Source organism: Colias eurytheme, chromosome 7, assembly GCF_061535395.1.
Source record: "Colias eurytheme isolate Ceu_HAF_F1 chromosome 7, ilColEury1 Martin Lab GWU primary, whole genome shotgun sequence".
In the NCBI taxonomy this organism is placed as follows: Eukaryota; Metazoa; Arthropoda; class Insecta; order Lepidoptera; family Pieridae; genus Colias; species Colias eurytheme.
In genome coordinates this window covers 6,929,961-6,951,217 of record NC_142986.1, presented here as the reverse complement: position 1 = coordinate 6,951,217, position 21,257 = coordinate 6,929,961, and the positions used below count along the sequence as shown (strand labels likewise).

Below are 21,257 nucleotides of genomic sequence, written 5' to 3'. Positions count from 1 at the left end.
TTCGAATAATGGAAATCCTCCTCCTGTCTCTGATTTTTCGTAAAACCTACAATAAGATACTTCGGTGCCCTGAACGATCAAAGAATTATATATGTATTTGTATCTATTTATGAGATTATAAATTAAATCATTCTCTATAAAAGCTTGATTTAAAAGACGTACCTAATCCAGAGAAGAAGCAGGAGAAATAGGTTTCTTAATTAAAATATGTACCTAGTTAACATCAGTCAAACCATCCAGGATTTTTGAATAATTACCAGCAGCTCGTAAAATCGTGAGATGAAGATCAATGTCATTATGCTCTAATTGCAGATGCATCCAACTGATATATCAGAGACCTTGATATGAGTACTGCTACTGACCATCAAACGTATATAATTACTTACTGGATTATAACTGCGAAAACACGTTGCAAGTACCCATTATGCAATAGTTTTCTTACTATTATTTCCTTGTTGCTGTAAAGTAAAGTTCTTTATCTTTATAATCCCGAACTTGTTCTTATATATTACTATCACTAAAATTATAATGTCATGATGTGGCTGACTTATTTTTCTACCCTTAAAAATGTACAATGTATCGGAGATTTTAAAAATCTGTGATCGTATTGAAATATTTTTCTTCAGTTATCGACTCAATAAAAACGTGCCAGAAGTATTAAAAAACAAGTTTGTTAAATCATCTTTTATCTATTTGATTAAAAATTTTCGTCATTCTTACACGTTCAGTAAGCCAAAATATAGTCGTGTTTAATTATTACAATAAATCAAAGGATGGTAAAGTGGATCGTTGTGTGATCTCGCGCCTCTTAGAAAATTGATATGCGTCAATTAGTTCAGGATAAATTACCTGTGGCTACTCGACATAAAGTTTACAATTATTAATACCAAGCAATAGTTCGACGTCCCTTTAAATATTCCTAAAATCAGGTTTTGATAATATATTTTCAAAATATTTTATCTAAGGTTATTCAACTTGCACCTTTTTTGAAGGTAACCTCTATTGTAAAAAAAGCAAATATGAATCAATATTACCTATAATGTACGAGCACCATAATTTCCTTCTTTTTTGCGCTACCTGTATAATATATTAGTGAATTTTATACTTAAATTCTGCTAATAATATACACTTAATTCTACTGAAAAATATCTGAAGTATACATTAATATAAATGGCCAGGTATAAGAATAAACAAGCAATTTAAGGAGACATTTTTTTATTACGCAAATAAGAAATTATCTGGGTTGTCTTCGTAAATGCACTTGGCTGTCCAATATGCTGATTCGCAGATATCTTTATATTTCTTAGCTGAAAAAAATTTGCATTAAATTAGAAAACAATAAGCTCTTTATCATAGGTGACACATTAAAAAATTAAAATATAGAAAAACAGGAACCTAACCTAACCTAACCCCAACAAACTTATACAAATCTACGAGTATGCTATTAAAACACTTCAGTTCACCTTTGTTATTACTTTGCCCAAAATACGATGGGCAATATTCATAATTACCGAAAAAAGTGATCAATCATGCTATATTAATCACATTTGCCTTCCCCTTGGATATTCATTCGAAGTGGACGTCTTTTTTGTTTAGATTTAAATTTAAAAATAATTTATATCAAAGTAATTCAGTGTGAAATAATAGGAGTGCATAAAATAAAAGCAGTGTTGCTCAAGTGACGCGTGATCAACTCGCATAAGTAAGTTAATCTAGCAGAGGTCTCGCTTAACTGGACGGAATGGTTATTTGTATGAAATCACCGATCGACGACCATTATACAAGACCTCTCCGCTTGTAATGCATAAACGATAACTGTTCGATACTTCTGCTTTCCTAGTACATTTGTTTCCAACTTGGAGTGTTATTTTAAATGAAGATAAGTTTGGAACTAAATAAATTGTAATTAAAAACACCACCTACTATTTTATGATATCCTGGTATATGAGTGCATATATTTTATAAAATAAAAATGCCACTTAAACGAACTCCTCCAAAAACTAAACAAATGATTAATATTACTTCCGAGAACATTTCATCTGCTGCGACAGATACCGAGACGGAGGGCGCCACTTGTATTATGAAGCAAAGAACCCGTACACGGAAAAGGCAGCATGATGACGAATTGTCCTTATTTATGACAGAAATGAAGAAAACTTTTGATGAATTTAAAGAAACTGTTATGTCGGATCTCCATCGGTGCCTGAATGAATTCAAAGAAGAACAAGAAAAAAAGTTTTCTGAACTAAATAGCACTGTGTGTGAAATTAAATGTCAAAATAGTTCTATTATGGAGACTGTCGCTTTCATTTCTAAGCAATATGATGATATGAAAATAAAATTGGATTTATTTGACAAGGAAAAGAAAGAATACCAACACCGTATTAACTTACTAGAAAGTAAAATTGAACATTTGGAAAGAAATCAATTTTTATCAACTATAGAAATTAGAAATATACCTCCACAAAAAAAGGAGAATACGCATGATCTCTTAGGAATTGTATCAAAAGCCACGAAACTAATTGGTGTTCCGCTTAATCCGAATGATATTTCTAACATCTTTCGCATAGGTTCGAAACCAGAATCAAAACCAATAGTGGTTAAGTTCTCAAACGTTTTTATAAAGGAAAAGGTTTTGTCAGGTTTCAAGAAGTACAACAAAGATCAACAGGAAAACAAACTATGCACAGCCGATCTAGATATTGTTGGTAATAGCAATAAAATATATATGTCGGAATATCTCACTCCTAAAACAAAAAGACTATTTTTTCTTGCTAGAGATTTTGCTAACACATCTGGCTATAAATTCTGCTGGACTGCGAGTGGAAAAGTGTTTCTACGCAGGAAAGAAGGTTTACCACCAATTAGAATCGAAAGAGAGGAGGATTTGGATCAACTTAAAGCCCATCATAAACAGGATTAATATATACATTTTAGACATAACTTCTCTTCATTCTGTAATTTATGTTATATTAGTAATTTTTTTCTATCATTGTTTAATTAACTGCAAAATCTACTTGAGCACGTATAACGCTAATATTATATATTTAATACACTCATATTACAACACAAAAAACACACCTAAAGACTCACACAAACACGTTAACATATCATCTGTTTTACGTATAATCTCATCATGTATCATAATATTTATATCGGGTTTTATAGTATGGCATTTATTTTTCAACTCTTTATGTGGTCTAATCATGAACTCTTTCAGACTTATTTACAATAGTTGCTTTATTACTGTTCTTTATATTATAAAACTTAATAATGGCTTCGTTAAATGATATTCAAGTAGATCTTGATATGGTGACGATAGCTGACTCAAGGGTTTGCGATCCTGACCAGTGTATCACTTTTATGGACTGTGTAAATGATAAACTAAAAATAATGACGCATAATATTCGTAGTATATACAAAAACATGGATCATTTGGAGCTCCTATTAGACAGTATGGGGTTAGATTTAGATGTACTGGTCCTTACGGAATGTTGGTTGTCCGAGGAAAAAGATCCTCCGAATCTTAAAGGCTATAATCATCATTTTTCATCCCATAATATTAACCAAAATGACGGTCTTACTTTATATATCAAAAGCGATCTTAAATATCATGTAAGGGAACCGAAATTTGATGAAGCGAATTGTCTAATTCTAACTGTTAATGACTGCGCTATTATTGCTGTCTATAGGCCTCCATCATTTCGTTCCACTGACACATTTTTAAACGGCTTGGAAACTGTTGTGAAGAGTGTGAAACATGTTAAAAATATAGTTTTAATCGGTGATATGAATATAGACATCAAAACAGATTCTAGAGACAAAAATTCGGGTTCCTATCTAACTCTAACCTCTCAGCTAGGTTTATTGCCAGCTCATACCATACCTACAAGAGAATTTAATTGTTTGGATCATGTTCTTTTAGGCTCTCATTGTAATGCTCAAGTATTTATTATAAATTCTTTCATAACTGATCATAAACCGATTGTGCTCACAATGGACACCGATGCACGTGCTGTCAAACCTATGATCTCTGAAAATTCTGTAAATAGGACTGATTGGGAAGAGGTTTCTCGTGATCTAGATAAAATCGATTATACTACTGTCTTACAGGCTACGAACGCAAACACTGCTGCAAACATATTAGTTGACACCATTAAGGAAATTATCCAAGCTCACACTAAAAAAATTATTAGATCTAAGCGCAAAAAAATTCTTAAGCCCTGGATAACCCCGGGTATACTAAAATGTATCAAAAACCGCGATAAATTGCACATTAAATCTAAAAAACAGCCTAACAACGAAATTTTAAAGTTAACTTATACTAGATACAGATCATTTTGTAATAAATTGCTGAAAAATGTCAAAAAAACTTATGAGAAGTCTAAATTGCAAACATCCCTTAATAATCCAAAACTTTTGTGGCGGTCCATAAAAGAAATTGCTCAAATGAATATTAATAAAAATTCCCCAACACCTTTAATAAGCGGTAAAGATTCTCCAATAAATACATTAAATAATATTAATAGTTATTTTTCAAACATAGGCCGGAAATTAGCTGAAAAAATTCCTGATTGCTCTAGTTCCCAGTCACAACATAAAAACGTAAATTTTCATCCACCATGTAATTCATTTGTACTGCTACCTACTAGTGAATCCGAAATTTTATCAATAATAAATAATTTAAAAAATGATTCTGCTACTGGCTGGGATGGTATACCTACCCATTTAATCAAAATGAACAAAAATATTTTGGCTAAGCCACTAACTAAAATTTTCAACCTATCCATTGAAACTGGTAGTTTCCCTAACTATTTTAAGAAATCTCTCATAACCCCGGTATTTAAGGGCGGTGACAGGAACAGTGTCGAAAACTATAGACCTATATCAGTTTTACCAGTTTTCAGTAAAATTTTCGAGAAAATTATAAATAAGAGATTAATGAACTTTTTTACTATTAACAAGCTTATAGCTCAAAATCAATTTGGTTTTCAGGCGGATAAATCTACAGAGGGAGCAGTATTGGACTTAACTAATTATATAACCAATAGGCTAGATAAAAGAGAAAAATGTATAGGCATTTTCCTCGACTTAACCAAGGCTTTCGACACTGTTTCTGTTCCCATCCTTTTGTCTAAATTGGAAAGTTTTGGAATACGCGGGGTTGCACTTGATCTTTTTACTGATTATTTAACTGCCAGAACTCAAAGAATTAAAATAAATAATCTTGTGAGCACTGATATGCCTGTATTTTATGGCGTACCGCAAGGCAGTGTACTCGGACCTAGTCTATTCTTAGCCTACATTAACGATCTGTGTCTTCTAAATTTAAACTGTTGTAAAATAATTACATTCGCGGATGACACGGTCCTGCTTTTTAATGGTACAAGTTGGAGGCATGTTTTTCACAACGCGCAAAGTGGTTTTCAAATCATACTGGACTGGCTTCGTTGTAATAAGCTTACAATAAACCTTAAAAAAACTAAGTGTATTAACTTCAGTTTAAAAAATGATGTTTTGCCGATCGACCTCTCAATCAAAGCTCATACTTGTAATTATAACAACATAAGTTTGTGTTCTTGTCATACAATTGAGATTGCTAATAATATTAAGTACCTAGGGGTTATTCTAGACTCCCGTCTGACGTGGCAATTGCATATCGATAATTTGTGTTCTCGTACTCGGAAACTGATCTGGACCTTTAAAAAACTACGACAGGTAGCTGAACTTAACCTACTTAAAACTGTTTATCTTTCTCTCTGTCAGAGTATACTTAGGTATTGTATTGTAGCTTGGGGTGGCACTCATAAAACTATTCTTCTACCTTTAGAGAGATGCCAGAGGTCAATACTTAAGGTGTCAGCTTTTAAGCCAGTTCGTTTTCCCACAAAGGATATATATAATTTATTCAATGTATTATCTATTAGACAACTCTATATATTAGACACTGTCCTTAAATTCCATAATCTAATAAACATTAATGTAAGTTTCTGTAACATAAACTTAACTCAGCGTTCAACTAGAGATGTAGTAAAACATCAAACTTTCAATACGACCTTTTTCCGTAGGCAATTTCTATATTTGGGACCACACTTATATAATGTAATAAATAAAGAGTTGAAAATATTTAATTTATCACGATATAAAAGTAAAAAAACTATAACTAAATGGCTGCTCTCAAAGGATTACTACTACACAGAAAATGTAATTATCTCTAAAACCCGCTGTTAACGTGAGAGTCTATATAAGTTATTCAAACGTAAACACATTCTACTCATGCTCTTCTACCATTACATGAACCCACACTCCTCCAATCATGCACACACGTAAGACATGTCACACACACACACACACACACACTCACACTCACACACTCATACACTCACAAACACACCCACAGACACAACTTTTACATTATATATATATATATATATATTTTTTTTACTTTATTCTCTGTTTAAATTACGTCACTATATTTCTCAACTGTAACATGGAAGGACATCGGTACCCGTAATACAGACTATAGTCTAGTACGGGACCATCGCTTTTGTATATTTTGTAATTGTGGTTGTGAAATAAAGATATTTTTATTTATTTATTTTACATAGGAATTATGAATACAGACCGGCCATTATTAATAGTGCCCGGACTTATCAAATTGTCCGTAACATATACATCAATTTTAAAATATTAGACAAGATTTTAAACCAAAATAAAATGAGTTAAATACATACGTGTACTTTTACAATGCTCGATGGAAACTAACATTGCTTCTTTCATCTCTGGAGGATAATTTATCTGCACTTGTTTTATAGACGCTTCATAGCTGATCTTATTATTTTTTACCTAGGAAATAATCACACGTTATTTTCTGAGATATATACAAAATTAAGGTATAAATTCATAAACAACTTTAAGCTTCTATTTTAGGAGTTTTAATATCTTGTTTGTAATTCATATCGTCATACTATTGTGCATCTGGAAAAACTTCAGCTTAAAATTGTTATTAAAATTAGTTGTTAATTTCGACTCACAATCTGCGTCATTTGATAAACGCATGCTATATAACACATAACACTTCTCTCTTCGATAAATTTTCCTTTTTCTATGTCTCCAATCAAATCTGTAAAGCAAGTAAATGATTATATTACAGAATCAACGTTTATTTGAACAGGTAAAGTACTAGACGGACATTTTGTGTATTTAAATGGAAATTATTGAAAACTTCCTTAAGAACCTGCATTTTTGCGATTCAAAAGCACATAATCATTATCATAAGCACAAAATTATGAAAGCTTATCTAAGAAAAATTTGGTAATAAAAAATATAGAGCTAAACTAAAATATATAGAGTTGTTATATAATATAGAGAACTTACCTAGAGAAATACTTTACCTAAAGTACCTATACTTAAAAAATAGTTAGATAGAGGAATTATTATAAAATTGATTTACCTTCAGTAACATTATTCTTTCCCATGCAATTCTTCTTTACAAGTTTGGCGGCATTTTTAATTTGTTGCCGAGTCATCTGGTCGCAATTAAATGTAAGAATTAAATTCTGTTTATTATTCCTCTCATTAAATTTTATACTATTATACAATATTTATAGAACTACATGATATATTGGTTAGGTAATGGAAAAACCTATACCTAGTTGGTTTATTGTTGTCAGCTGGCAATTTGTTATTTCTATTTACATGTAGCCTGTAGGTAATCACTTCTTATCTAATAATTACTTACGGATTATAGTATTGAAAAGGAAAATAGTAAAAGAAAATAAAAAGCGTTATTACGTTGCTAGCAGTTGTGATAGAGCAGTGAACAAGATTCAATAGAGAAAGTAAAAATGAGTAACACCCAATTTGTAATAAATCTATAATCCAATTATATTAAGGAAAAAAAATGTAGTAAGTTCTTTCGCGAACACAGATTTAATATCTATATTTAAGCAGGTTTTTGTTTGCAATTTTAGTTCCATATCTAAATATATTTCACGCATTCCATTTGCATGTAAACTAATAATATAAAGTATAATACTTACTGAATCCGTGCATGCTATAACAATAACTATAATCAGTAGCGAAAAATCTCTTTGTTCCATTATCGTAATAAAACTATTCAGAGATAAAACAAACACTGAACATTTCCTGATTCCTTCAGCAATATAAAGGCAAATAACGAAGTTTGCTTATAGGATGAGACTTGGTAATAGACAGTTATCAACTGCGTAAGTAAACATGTCTTAAGACACATATCACTAGATTTGCAGTAATTAAAATTCAAGATGCTTGATTAATTTAAAGACGCAATTAAAATAGTTCCAGCAATGATACAATGAATGTTCGTGTATTTTTTATTTATATAAGTACCAATCTTAAAGTATCCAGTAGGCCTTTTTTAACGAAAAATTCCAGTTCAGAATTAACTTAAAAGATATCTTCTTCGAAGAAGAATACAGTACCCACTAAAAGGGAACATTTCCATCAACACATAAAATTATATTCGCTATCGGACAGAATAAATATTAAATATTAAGCCTTCAGTTTTCTGTCTTTTTGAAGTGATAGAGTTAAATAAATAATAGATATAATATTAATGCAGATATGATTTAACAGGCATTTAATACAGTAGGAATGTCATATTTTTATGGAAATATAAAATTAACGGGATCAGCTTCATATAAGCACTTTGCGGTCCAGTAAGATGCATCACATATATCTTTGTGTTTTTTCGCTGAAAATAAAAGATAACTATTAAGAATCGAAATCCTCAGTAAAACACTGATGATTTATTTTATTCTAATGTGATCCATTTATAATAGTTACTAGCTGTTCCTCGCGGTTTCACCCGCATTGCTCCGCTCCTGTTGGTCTTAGCGTAATGATAGCCTATAGCCTTCCTCGATGAATGAGCTATCTAATACCGAAAGAATTTTTCAAATCGCATCAGTGGTTCCTGAGATTAGCGCGTTCAAACAAACAAACAAACAAACTCTTCAGCTTTATAATATTATTATTGGTCCATTGAAAAGTTACATTTGGGGTCGCATTTTTTAGAGGACGCAATTTTATTTTTTTGATGTGTAGGGGGGGTCAGTGTGAAGCTATCACCAAGTTTGTGGGGTCGCCACCCTTGTCCCACGGCCGGCATCTTGAAAATAGCGGTTGAAATGGTTTTTACGATATATCTCTTAAACTATTTATCTGATAATAAAACAATGTTAACATTATTCGTTGCAAATTAAATTCTCTACAACTTAGATTCAGTAACTTTTTGTCGTAGAACTATAAACAAAAAAGTTATAAGCGAAAATGTTCAGAAATTAGAGATGTTTATATTTTTCAATAAAACTTTTTTTTATAAGTTTACGAAGAAATTATATCAGACCATTTTTGTAGATTGTTTTTCGTAGAACAACTTTTATTTACAACATTTTTTCATTAAGTAAATAGCTAAGGTTTTACAGCCATCCGAAGTGAGTACTATTTTAAGTACTCTTTACTATACAGAATACGATATATTATGTGTGTACTAATAATAATTTGTCACCAGTAATTATTTTATTTTTGTTATAATAATATTTTTAATAATTAAGTAATTTTACAATATTATTAATAATTAATTATTGAATCTGTTCCCCACAACCCAGGAGGTAGAGTCTGGAAGTGCGTTTTTTTTTACGTCGAAAAGCAGGGCTGAAATGTTCTGCAGTGTGCTTCCATTGTTGTGGAGTCTGGGAAAAGAGCCAATAGCCAATTTATTATGAATAGTTACTACTGAAAAATAGTACTCACTTCTGAGCGCTGTAAAACCTTAGCTATTGACGTAATGAAAAAATGTTGTATATAAAAGTTGTTCCTCGAAAAACAATCTACAAAAATAGTCTTATATCATTTATTCGTAAAATGATAAAAAAAAGTTTTATTGAAAAATATAAATAATTTAGAAAATCCAAAAGTGCACGCCTCATAATTTTTTTTTAATAAATATTTATTAATTATTATTTTTGTTTATTTAATAACAATTAAACCACATCGAATCAGACCCTGAAAAATGAAAGGGTTCTATTCCTGAGCATACTCAAGCGTAAGAGAAAAAAAAAGACTCGATTAGTAAAGTATTTCGGTCGCTATCGTGTTAACAAGAAAAAGGATCCGCACATACAGACACACGGACGTCCAAGACAGAACTTTTTTAAACTGTTTTTTAACTAGTTTAAATAACAAAAATGACATCAAAAATATCATGAACGTTAAAAATAGTGTTTTTTCTTAATATGTGTGTGTATGTATTATCTTACAAGTGCAATGTATGATACATAAAGACATTTTAAGTTTGAAAAATCAGATGTTTTGCGCGAAGTGACAGTAGTACCCACCTCAACGCTTCGCTTATGAGGCGTGCAATAGCTCTAATTTCTGAACATTTTCGCTTATAACTTTTTTATTTATAGTTCTACGACAAAAAGTTACTGAATCAAAGTTGTAGAGAATTTAATTTGCAACAAATAATGTTAAAATTGTTTTATTATCAGATAAATAGTTTAAGAGATATATCGTTAAAACCATTTCAACCGCTATTTTCAAGATGGCGGCCATGGGACAAGGGTGGCGACCCCACAAACTTGGTTTTAGCTTCACACTGACCCCCCCTACACATCAAAAAAATAAAATTGCGTCCTCTAAAAAACTCAAGGTCAGGCCTAAAAAATGTAACATTTCAATGGATCATATAGATTATAGATTTCATTATCTAATTCGATGCTAGGTACTTAAATTGACAACATCATTTTTGTTTACCGTTCTTGTCAATCACGTTAAAAATATAGAGCTAACTGAAACAGTCTGATTTCGCTCAAAGCTGTGCATTTTTTCGAGATATCATTACAATTTTCTTATACCAAGTTATCTACTGAAGGGCCGGAAAAATAATAATAGATTATAGAATAGCCCGGGTTGAAAAGAGTTAAAAGTTTATCTCTATATATTTATTATTAACCTAAATGCAACTAACCAACTCCCTTGCACTTTTCTATCGCTGCCTTCAAAGGATCTTTCATTTCGGGTGGAGCCATCATATCCACCTGCTTTATCATTGCATCATGGCTTATTTTATTATTTTTAACCTAGAAAATAATAAAGCATTATTGATTTTATGCCTTTTAATATACAGTTTATTTATTAAAGTTAAATGTACCTATGTAAAACTATATCTCTACATTAAATGTACCTATAATATATGATTGCAGACTTGTTGGCATGACAATGTTATATAACATAATATCATTATTGCCTTTGTTTGTGGAAAACCCCTTATATTATAAGTTAATTCAGAATAGGTCAAGTTCATGCATAAATATAGAAATAAAATTTATTTATGACGTGTATCATGGAAACCTGTCTATAATAAAATGCAATTTACATAAAATTACTCCAACACATCCTACCATTCTTGTCTAAGGATTATTTAAAACTTGAAACCTAATTATTACTTTATCTGTTAATGCTCTACCGCTTAATGCTTTACAGATTTTCATGGGATTTTAACCTAATTTAACATAATAAAAGAAAACATTTACGACTTCGTTATAAATGTACCATGTAAAATATTAGTATCAATTATATTCTATTTATGACAAAAAAATATTCATACTTACAACTTGGCCCATTGAATAAATACAAGCGATGTAACACATAACATTTCTTTCCTCAATGAAGTTTCCCTGATCAATAGAACCCACTTGATCTTAAAAACAAATTAAATACTGTTAACAAAATTTGAAAAAAAAACTTTTTAGCTCCAAATCTAAAAATACATACCTAGTCAATTATAAACAACGCATTGTGCATAATTTACTTACCTTCTGTAACGTTGTTTTTCGGCATACACGTTTTTTTCAGCAACTTCCCCGAATTTTTTATCTGTTGTCTAGTCAACTATAATTACACAATTAACTAAGCATTTTGTTTCTTGTTTAGCACATCGTATTTTTAATACAACTTACCGTCAAGACGTTATTTCCAGTTAAGATCGTTAAAAACATACAAAAAATTAACCGAACGTACATTTTAAGAAGTTTCATTGCCAATTGTGGAGGAATACCTCAAAGTACGGGGCTGTGTATTTATAGCAAGTTCTTATTATTATAAGAGTGTGTTTATATTGGTAACGTCGGTTAAGTGCTGGTGAAGAAATTTAAGAAGCCATAGGCTTATGCACAACCCAAAAGCGCTCATTTGTTAACTGCTAGTGCTGCTAACATAGGATTAATTAATAATACACAATTATCACATACATCCACTTTATTTATAAGTTCAGGTTAATATTTACCTAGTAAAAGTATGAAAAGTAAAATAGGATAAATACTTACCTCAATAAAATTTTGAATGCTTGAATAATATGCTGAAAAATTAAATTGGATTATATCGAGGCTTTATGATATTAAATTATGCATGTAAAATTGAGTATTTAATGTAATTGGTGTACAAACATTTTCATTTGACCGCCTTTTTCGAGTCTATCTCAAACAATTAATTAAATGAAGAGGCAAAAACTCTATATAAAAGACTGAGTGAGTACTCATAGTATATTTCTTAAAATAGCACAACTCTTCAATCATTCAGGTGAGATTTTTTATTTACTTATTGCGAGCAAAGTTAAATAAAAATAAATATAAACTAAAACAGCCAGAAAAGGATTTTATTTATTCATAGATACTTATGGAAAAACAAAGCTTGTTGGATCATATTCATATAAGCATTTAGTGGCGTGGAAAATTCCTTCACAACCATCGTCGTACTTATTCTCTGTAACAAACGATTATAAGGTTTTAAAACAAGCTTCCAAATGTGTTTTTAGAAGACACAATTATTAGAAGATGATCTAAACAATGTTAAACAAGTCAGTCATTTAAAACAAAATTTATACTTTTACATTTTTCTTCACATCATTTATAATCAAATTTGTCCAGACATTTTTAAGATGTTATTTAGAAACTCGTGTGCTAAAACGTGGACTAAAAATATTACAATAATGTTATGCAGTTCCGTTATATAAAATAATAGGTATAATATAAAATATAATTACATTTAATTTATAATTATTATATTATATTTTTATTACAGCGTAGAATATTACTTACGAACATCACAACAACTTTGAACACCACTTTTAACTGTTGCTCTTAGTTCCTTTGGATAAAGAATATCTATTTGTTTTGATATAAGATCTTTATCAAGTCTTTCGTTTTTTACCTGTTAAAAACATTAATTATATGAGTGGATGAAGTTTACCAGACGAATCTAGTTACTAGTATATATATTCGTAATCGCATGCATAACATGTGCTAAGAACGAAACTTAAAATTATGATTAAATGAATGTAAAGTTTTTTTATAATACTAATCACAAATCCTAATGATCATTGCAATCAACAATTACGAAAAATATTATAATGTGAAATGCTAGCAGTGAAATGCTAGCGTATTATTTTTTCAATCTCTTATTATTTTTTCAACTCTTTTAGAAGTAGGTATTATTTTTGCTTGTAATTTCGTCTCTTTTATAGAAGTTGACTTTAGTCATTATTTCTGTATCATGCGTGCAAGCTACAATAAAAACACGTTAAATTCCGGCATCGCTATATTCGCATTTATACTTTACAAGCAGTCCGCCCCGGCTTCGCCCGTGGTACATATTTCGCAATAAAAGGTAGCCTATGTTATTTCTCAGGGTCTAAAGATTATATGTGCCAAATTTCATCAAAATCGGTCCAGTAGTTTATGCGTGAAAACCATACATACATACATACATACAAACCTTTCCTCTTTATAATATTAGTATAGATAGCTCCATAACTATAACGATACCAAAAGAAATAACTTCTTTTTGCTGTTTCGGCTCGTAGATATTTTGCTGGTACTTACAATTTACATAATAGATTAAATTTACATTGAAAATCCCTTGATTTATTAAGGTAGTAGTCGTTAGTCAGGCTTTAAGTAATTATCTGTTTAAAAACTTACCACTAAAGCAGCTTTATAAACACAAGCGATATAGCACATAACATCGTGGTCTTCAATAAACACTCCTTGCTCGATTTGCCCAACTTTGTCTATGAAAAAACAACATCCTTATTAATTTATTTAACTCTCTTAGGATATAATTTACTTGTAATTAAATATAATTACCATTCGTAACTTTGTGTTTCGGCATACACTGATTTTTCATTACGGTCATCGTCTTTTTCAACTGTACTCTTGTCATCTTTAAATTACACGATATTATTAAAAAAATCAATTATTGGTCGATTTGTAAAAAAATAACAAAAAACTTAATCACGTTAGATAGTATTATTCGTATCAATAATTATTACCAAATTATACTCACCCCATACGTGTAGGATAAAAAACATAACAAAATCACTATCAAGGTAGTAGTCCGCCCCATTGTAGTGCAAACATCAAAATTAATATTACAAGTGAAGTTATGTTAACAAGAATTTAAACGAATTGTCAAATTCACCAAAATTATATGTTCTTGATCCTGTAATTTGCTAAACGGTTAAAATAACATAGTATCTGTTTCGTGAATAACCTCCAGTTCATATTAAATGAGAATGATTTGCAATTAGTTCATTTTTAATGATAGATACAATATTGCTCTATCAGTTTACTACTTTTGGGCATTACATAGTAACTCAATGCTTTTGGGTAGAAAATTTTGAATAGCTGTTAGATAACTTTTTTTTAAATAATATAATATATTGTAGACGTAGACGAGACTAGTAGAATAAATTGTAGATGTAGACGTAGGTATATTATTTACCGAGATTATAGAAAGAAATAAATGTGTTTTTACTAAATAAAACATGGAAACAATATTCGCAATGATTTAATATTTTTGAAAGATTCTTTTGAAGACAATAACTTTTTTAAGGAAATACGAAATTTTTTGGATCATAATCGTACATACATTTTGCGGTCCAGTAAGAAGCTTCGCATATATCTTTATACTTTTTACCTGCAACAGATTAATTAAAATGTGAGAATATTTTTTATTCAATATGCTATATCATGGCTATATCCTATTTTAATGATTTATAGTAGTTGGGCCCGTAGACAAAGTAACAATTAAAAAACGACAACGAAGTTAGAAAAGGAAAAATGTATGGGATTGACATTAGATAGACCACGTGATCTAACGCGGCGTATGTCAATCCCATACATTTTTGCCTTTTCTAACTTCGTTATCGTTTTTTAATTGTTACTTTGTCTAAGGCCCTTGGTCACTCGTAGAGTATTATAATAGTAATTCATGGTAAAACTTAATATACTAGAATTATTTTGTTTAGTTATTAAATAACTATTATGCCTCGATAATTTTTTTAAAACGATTCTTCCAATTTTTACCAATGAGCTCTATGTTTCCAAAATCTCTGTTTTACCTTTGTAATTAGTCCATTAGCAATTTTTTATACAAACATACAGAATACTTACTAATGTCTTTGCAATTGGCAGCTGCAGCCTTTACAGCATCTCTCATCTCAGCTGGAAACATGGTGTCCACTTGTTTAATCACCGCGTCGTAACTCAGTTTATTGTTCTTTATCTGTCAATTTGAGATAATTCATTTTTATAAGGCTTTATTTTCGTTATTCTTCCTTTATGTATCTAATGTTGCTTATCAATTATATTGTAGAGTCAGAATTGCCAAACCTACTCGCAAATAATAAGGCAAAATGATCTAACTATTTACTATTTACAAGTTGAAAAGACGATTCAATCGACTGTCGATTCGACAAGTAAATCGCACAATGTGTGCTAAAATCTCATTGATTTATTTATTCATTACCTATAATTTGGATAAATATTATTATCGTTTTAATATTTTAATTTACTTACGACTTGTGTCATAGTGTAAACGCAAGCTATGTAGCACATAACATTTCGTTCTTCAATAAACTTCCCTTGTTCGATTTGACCAACTTGATCTATAACAACACAACGTAAAACATTGATAACACCTTAGAAGAAAGAAAGTCCTTTTTTACCTAAATAACAGAAGTTCATGTAACATATCACACTTTCCTTCTGGAAAGAAGGAAGATTCAACAAAGAGCTTATATATATATAATATGCACTATGCAGTAGGTACCACCACAGGTAAAATAAAAATAATACTATTATATTAAATTCTTTTCATTTTATTTTTAACATTTCACGTTCAATTAACTAGTATGTAGTTAAGTTGGTGATAAGTAGACATCGGATTATATGCATTTGCATATTTGCATATGCAAATGCATAAAACTCTCTAATTACGGCGTTAGTGCATATTTTAGCCTTTTTCCCCAATCGTGCATATTTCGTTAAGTAGCGAGAGTTTTGATTGGTCGACTAACCTTTAGTAGCCAATCAGAACGCTCAGCGAGTAAACAAACCCTATTTTGGCATGGTAAAATGGCAAAAAATTACAAAATGGGCTCCATTTTAAGTAAATTTTGAGCCATTCAAAATAGGGCTAGATTACCCTTTTGGGGCTAAAAACTTAAAACACGGGTTGAATTCCAAAAAAGGGCTAGATTTAGCCCGGAAAGGTCTAAGGTGGCAACACTGGGCTCGCGGGTGACAAACGTCACAAATTTGCGCTCGAAAATTTGGTAAAAATGCTTAATTGTATATTGGCACAAAAACTATACTTAATTTCAAGAAAATTTCAATGTTTTGTACAATCTTTGATTAAATATATAAAAATAATAAAGGTTTTTTGATTATTTATTGTGCATATTTTAGGCATATCAGTCGTTTTTAGTGCATATTTGCATGCATATTTTGGCATTTTGTTAGTGCATATAATCCGATGTCTAGTGATAAGCATAGAATTTAAATTAATTTATTTACCATACTTAAATTAAGTTTACTACAGTACCTTCTGTCACATAATTTTTAGGCATACACGACTTCTTCATAAGCTTTCCAGAATTCTTCAATTGCTGTCGCGTCATCTACAGAAATTAAGGGAACGTAGAATTTTAAGAAAATAATTATAACCATGGACGTATAAAAAAAGACGGACGCCGTATTACGAACAAACAACGTGAAGCCACCATAGTAAGCTAGCGATCGTGTAAAGACAATAAACACGCACACACTCTCACCATAGTAAGCTAGTCAGCCGCCATTACGTCGTGAACTACCGACTGATTAACTGCGTCACTGTTTCACAAAAAATATTTAAAATGCCGTCTTGCGTGGTTAAATGGTGTCGCAACAGTACAATTGTAAATAACAAATCACAAGGGATTACATTCCACATGGAAGCAAGTTATTTCTTTTATGTTTTAATGACAAAATTATTACGGCAAAATTTATAGAAAAAAATACAGCCGCCATTGTCATCAACACAGCTGTTGCCATGGCAACATGGCACACACACATGGATGTTTCGCCGCCATTACTAGGCTTCACTCAATGTTTAGGCGATATACCGTCCGTCTTTTTTTATACGTCCATGATTATAACTTTGAAATTCAAACCAACCATTTATTACAATTTTAATAATTCGTTGGTTTAAATGTGAAAAAATACGATTATTTTCGAGCAATTTGATGTTTAAATACATTAATTAAACATATATCTTTAATCGGCGCGTCCAATACCTACAAGGCTTCTACCAAATTCCACTTAATTGTTACTCATGTAACTGTCTACTTCATTCTATTTTATTCCATAGACAGACTAAAATAAGAAATAATTTGATAGAAAGTGAAGAAATAAAAATATCGATTAAAAATAAAACTTATGATGATACATTACTCATTTATTTTTACCCAAAAACTTATCGAAATAATAGTTATGCTCTTGCATCATGAAATTTTACACAACATTAAACTTCGATTAATAGGATTTCACAAACATCGAGCAACACTTACCCCAAACGCCAAACATATAACATACAACAAAAACACCAAAGTAAATAACCGCCTATCTAAACTCATGTTAGAAGAAAAACGTGCTGCTTTAATAAAAATCTAACCTGAATTGTATGCCTTTCATTGTTTTATAGAGAATTATTAGCCACTTATGCATTGTAAATGATACATCTTATATATAAAATTCTCGTGTCACAATGTTAGTCTGCATACTCCTCCGAAACGGGTGGACCGATTCTCATGAAATTTTCTGTGCATATCGGGTAAGTCTGAGAATCGGCCAACATCTATTTTTCATATGTACCACGGGCGAAGCCGGGGCGGACCGCTAGTTTACGGATAAAAGTAAGTTATTACTGTCTCATAAACGTAATAACTTAATAAGGCATTTCATTGAGCTAAGTATTGTTTTATTTTAGTTTAGTTTTGTTGAGTTCTGTAAATCCTTTTTTTAGTCTTGATATAAATGTGAACTCCCCACAATTTAATATAATCATGAGCAATTTCTCTTTTGTAATTATGTAAAAAGCTATAGAAGAATAATTGTTACAAAATTTCTTACGAAAGAAAGACGAATGAGGAATTGATTGACAGGAAATATAAACAATTATGGAAGGTGTGACTTAAATAGCAATTAATAACAAGAACCTTTAATTATATTAAACGTTGATCTGAAAAAATAATATGACCATATTTACTACTTAAAAGGGATATTGTCAAAAGTTCATAATCAGAAGAAAAAAACAATCGATTGATTAGGATCTGTTACGTCACAGGTAGGAGAGAAAGGAGATGGTCCACGAATACCTTTAAGGTTTGCAACTACCATATAAAATGTCCTAAAAGTATAATGAATGTTTGCACATTTGACTTTCCACAAGAAAGAACGGACGTATATTATTTGGTAAGTTCATACGGTGTACGTTACATTAAAAAGATGAAAATACCAAATCAACCGCAATCAAAAAAAGAAACAATATTCGTTCCAATATGAACTAACTTGTGGGCACACTTAGTTTAAATGGGTGTGAAATACGACAGCTATTAATCAATTATCTCTCGCATATAAGTTTCACAACATGAAAATATTTCATGACTAAAGGCCATGTCCGTTTTGCTGGTTATCCTTAAATTTTTAATTACCATCATTATTTGTGATGCAGTAAGTATCTCTTATATACTTTTTCTTACTAAAATAGCAAAATCTATTCTACAATATTGTTTATTTGGCTCTAGGAATGGATACTTAAATTACACCATTATAACTCAATTACGGCTGAACGATTTTTGGTTTGTTGTATATTTTGTCGCCTGGCTTAATAGGTTTGTATATCTTATAAATATGTATAAATGCTTCAAACACTACATTAAAATATCATTAATCACCATATTAATATTTTGACTAACGCCTTGCTCTTCTTATTCATATAGAGTATTAATGAGATAAAACCCACAAATATTCTAGGGTCTAGGGTCTTTAACTTTTGTATTGATTCATGTAGAGTTAATGTCTCTACACTACTATTTATTTTATTAATAAATAAAAGCGCAAGAATCTGTAAAAAAATAATTTCAGATTTCATTCAATTTCAGATGACTATGAAACAAATTAAATCAACTGGGAAAATGATGAGAAAATCCTGTCAGCCCAAAAACAATGTTGAGGACGGTAAGAAAGCGCTTCAAACCTAAATACAAATAAATAATACCATAAAATCGATCCTCGACCTCGATCTGAAAGGAAAACAAACAAACACTCAAATATTTTAAAATATTAGTAAGGATACCTTGATCATTACTTGTGTACCTACTATACTGGAGAAATCTAAAATCTGTTTTGCTCAATTCATACGACGATTTAGGTAACATTTAGGGTTAAGGGTACCTAAGCATTAAAAAGTTGATCTAAATTCTAAGCGGAAGAACAAAAACTAATTATATATTATAATAATTCGCATGAGTTAGAAGATTATAAATTACTTTGGTTTAATTTTTTTTTATATTTTAGAAAAAATAGATGGTATCGCGACTGGTCAGTTCATCGAAGAAAAAGAAGTTATGTGCTACATCGCTTGTATTATGAAGATGGCTAACGCGGTACGTACTTACATTTACATTAAAATAATTGGGATAAAACTACACACGAACGAATGATCCAAAAGCGTTGAGGTATCAAGCTGAAATTTATATTGAATACTCAAGTCCACAATCCCTTGAAGCTGTGAAAAAATCACTAAATAATTACCTAAGTAGGTTCATAATATTCTAATTCATCCACAGATTAAAAATGGTAAACTAAACTATGAAGCGGCAATGAAACAAGCTGATTTGCTTTTACCTGACGAAATAAAAGAGCCCACCAAAGCAGCCATCACTGCTTGTAGAAAAGTTGGTAAGTAGAGTTCATTGATTTTTAAATATTGTTATAAATTACGAGTCATAATCGACATTAATTTGGTTAGTAGGTACGCGTACGTAGGTAGGTCTCTATTATTCGAGCATTACATGAAATTTAAATGATTTTTTGTAGGACAGCACCGTATTACAACCAAGTTTTTTTTACGATTAGTTTGTTTGTAAGAAAATGTTTTGAAATTTTCGACCATAACTTTTTCCATATTTGTATCCATAACTAGCTGTGCTCCGCGATTTCACCCGCTTGGCTCCGCTTCTGTTGGTGTTAGCGTGATGATAATATACATATAGCCTTCCTCGATAAATGGGCTATCAAACACCGAAAGAATTTTCAAATCGGACCAGTAGTGCTTGAGATTAGCGCGTTCAAACAAACAAACAAACTCTTCAGCTTTATCATATTAGTATAGATTCAATAGTAACATGACTAAGTATTCTGATTCGAAGAAGCTCTTTATTATGCAATTCTAAATCTCTATCAATAACTACTAAATATTAATAAAAACTAATTTCCTTTGTTTCAGCTGACTCGTATAAAGATCTGTGCGAAGCATCATTTCACGCTACGAAATGTATTTATAACCATAATCCGAGTGTATTTTTTTTCCCGTAATGTATTTACAAATAAAATTATTACTGCTTTATGAGGTGTTTTTCATCATTTAGATTTAATAAAGGCTTATCAATGCAATATTACGGTGCGTTTACATCAAACGAACATAGAGCTAGAGCTTGAGCAAGAGCATTCTTTCGTGATCTTTTAGTGTAAACGAAAACTCGAATTCAGTGTTGTTCAGTATTAGTCATTAGAACATTGCATAGAATATTTTTGAACGCAACGAAAGAATGCTCTACGCCTGTTTATACTAAAAGAATTTGACATGAAGGGGGGGGGGGGGGAGTGATGGGG

At 30.8% G+C, this 21,257-nt stretch overlaps 5 protein-coding genes across 6 annotated transcripts; 1 reads left to right on the top strand and 4 right to left on the bottom strand.

Moving 5' to 3' along the window:
• Positions 1-1,218: 1,218 nt before the first annotated feature.
• On the bottom strand, positions 1,219-8,145 carry LOC149907126 (general odorant-binding protein 72-like). The gene is made up of 5 exons (XM_090104183.1): positions 8,043-8,145; positions 7,454-7,529; positions 7,035-7,123; positions 6,735-6,846; positions 1,219-1,307 (listed from the first exon to the last, which is right to left on the bottom strand). Exons 1-5 carry the CDS (start codon positions 8,100-8,102, stop codon positions 1,219-1,221), a joined length of 426 nt encoding a protein of 141 aa, XP_089960309.1. The 5' UTR covers positions 8,103-8,145.
• Positions 8,146-8,645: 500 nt separating this feature from the next.
• Positions 8,646-12,083, bottom strand: LOC149907125 (general odorant-binding protein 72-like). The gene is made up of 5 exons (XM_090104186.1): positions 12,006-12,083; positions 11,862-11,937; positions 11,658-11,746; positions 11,015-11,126; positions 8,646-8,734 (listed from the first exon to the last, which is right to left on the bottom strand). The coding sequence occupies exons 1-5, from the start codon at positions 12,081-12,083 to the stop codon at positions 8,646-8,648; spliced, it is 444 nt and encodes a 147-aa protein (XP_089960312.1).
• Positions 12,084-12,531: 448 nt separating this feature from the next.
• Positions 12,532-14,454, bottom strand: LOC149907124 (general odorant-binding protein 72-like). Its single transcript, XM_090104184.1, has 5 exons — positions 14,389-14,454; positions 14,190-14,265; positions 14,025-14,113; positions 13,143-13,254; positions 12,532-12,807 (listed from the first exon to the last, which is right to left on the bottom strand). The coding sequence occupies exons 1-5, from the start codon at positions 14,446-14,448 to the stop codon at positions 12,719-12,721; spliced, it is 426 nt and encodes a 141-aa protein (XP_089960310.1). The 5' UTR covers positions 14,449-14,454; the 3' UTR covers positions 12,532-12,718.
• A 478-nt stretch (positions 14,455-14,932) lies between these two features.
• On the bottom strand, positions 14,933-19,432 carry LOC149907123 (general odorant-binding protein 72-like). 2 transcript variants are annotated; one of them, XM_090103742.1, is made up of 5 exons: positions 19,415-19,432; positions 16,930-17,005; positions 15,903-15,991; positions 15,498-15,609; positions 14,933-15,021 (listed from the first exon to the last, which is right to left on the bottom strand). In XM_090103742.1, the coding sequence occupies exons 2-5, from the start codon at positions 17,003-17,005 to the stop codon at positions 14,933-14,935; spliced, it is 366 nt and encodes a 121-aa protein (XP_089959868.1). In that variant the 5' UTR covers positions 19,415-19,432. The 2 variants fall into 2 exon arrangements, with proteins under 2 accessions (XP_089959868.1, XP_089959867.1); XM_090103741.1 differs by lacking the exon at positions 19,415-19,432 and adding an exon at positions 17,736-17,756.
• LOC149907122 (general odorant-binding protein 72-like) lies at positions 19,038-20,960 on the top strand. Its single transcript, XM_090103740.1, has 5 exons — positions 19,038-19,094; positions 19,526-19,601; positions 19,941-20,029; positions 20,213-20,324; positions 20,872-20,960. The coding sequence occupies exons 1-5, from the start codon at positions 19,038-19,040 to the stop codon at positions 20,958-20,960; spliced, it is 423 nt and encodes a 140-aa protein (XP_089959866.1).
• The last annotated feature ends 297 nt before the right edge of the window (positions 20,961-21,257 follow it).

What these genes read in the sequence shown, in the direction of transcription:
- LOC149907126 (XM_090104183.1), bottom strand. Translation starts at nt 8,102, where the DNA reads ATGGAACAAAGAGATTTTTCGCTACTGATTATAGTTATTGTTATAGCA. An exon ending in TTATAGCATGCACGGATTCA is followed by an intron (nt 7,530 to 8,042) that starts GTAAGTATTATA and finishes AATTGCGACCAG; the next exon opens with ATGACTCGGCAACAAATTAA. An exon ending in AAAGAATAATGTTACTGAAG is followed by an intron (nt 7,124 to 7,453) that starts GTAAATCAATTT and finishes CTTGCTTTACAG; the next exon opens with ATTTGATTGGAGACATAGAA.
- LOC149907125 (XM_090104186.1), bottom strand. Translation starts at nt 12,083, where the DNA reads ATGAAACTTCTTAAAATGTACGTTCGGTTAATTTTTTGTATGTTTTTA. An exon ending in CTGGAAATAACGTCTTGACG is followed by an intron (nt 11,938 to 12,005) that starts GTAAGTTGTATT and finishes GTGTAATTATAG; the next exon opens with TTGACTAGACAACAGATAAA. An exon ending in TTTATTCAATGGGCCAAGTT is followed by an intron (nt 11,127 to 11,657) that starts GTAAGTATGAAT and finishes ATTATTTTCTAG; the next exon opens with GTTAAAAATAATAAAATAAG.
- LOC149907124 (XM_090104184.1), bottom strand. Translation starts at nt 14,448, where the DNA reads ATGGGGCGGACTACTACCTTGATAGTGATTTTGTTATGTTTTTTATCC. An exon ending in TTTTATCCTACACGTATGGG is followed by an intron (nt 14,266 to 14,388) that starts GTGAGTATAATT and finishes TGTAATTTAAAG; the next exon opens with ATGACAAGAGTACAGTTGAA. An exon ending in GAAACACAAAGTTACGAATG is followed by an intron (nt 14,114 to 14,189) that starts GTAATTATATTT and finishes GTTTTTTCATAG; the next exon opens with ACAAAGTTGGGCAAATCGAG.
- LOC149907123 (XM_090103742.1), bottom strand. Translation starts at nt 17,005, where the DNA reads ATGACGCGACAGCAATTGAAGAATTCTGGAAAGCTTATGAAGAAGTCG. An exon ending in TTTACACTATGACACAAGTC is followed by an intron (nt 15,610 to 15,902) that starts GTAAGTAAATTA and finishes TCAAATTGACAG; the next exon opens with ATAAAGAACAATAAACTGAG. An exon ending in TGCCAATTGCAAAGACATTA is followed by an intron (nt 15,022 to 15,497) that starts GTAAGTATTCTG and finishes AATCTGTTGCAG; the next exon opens with GTAAAAAGTATAAAGATATA.
- LOC149907122 (XM_090103740.1), top strand. Translation starts at nt 19,038, where the DNA reads ATGTCCGTTTTGCTGGTTATCCTTAAATTTTTAATTACCATCATTATT. An exon ending in CCATCATTATTTGTGATGCA is followed by an intron (nt 19,095 to 19,525) that starts GTAAGTATCTCT and finishes ATTCAATTTCAG; the next exon opens with ATGACTATGAAACAAATTAA. An exon ending in TTATGAAGATGGCTAACGCG is followed by an intron (nt 20,030 to 20,212) that starts GTACGTACTTAC and finishes ATTCATCCACAG; the next exon opens with ATTAAAAATGGTAAACTAAA.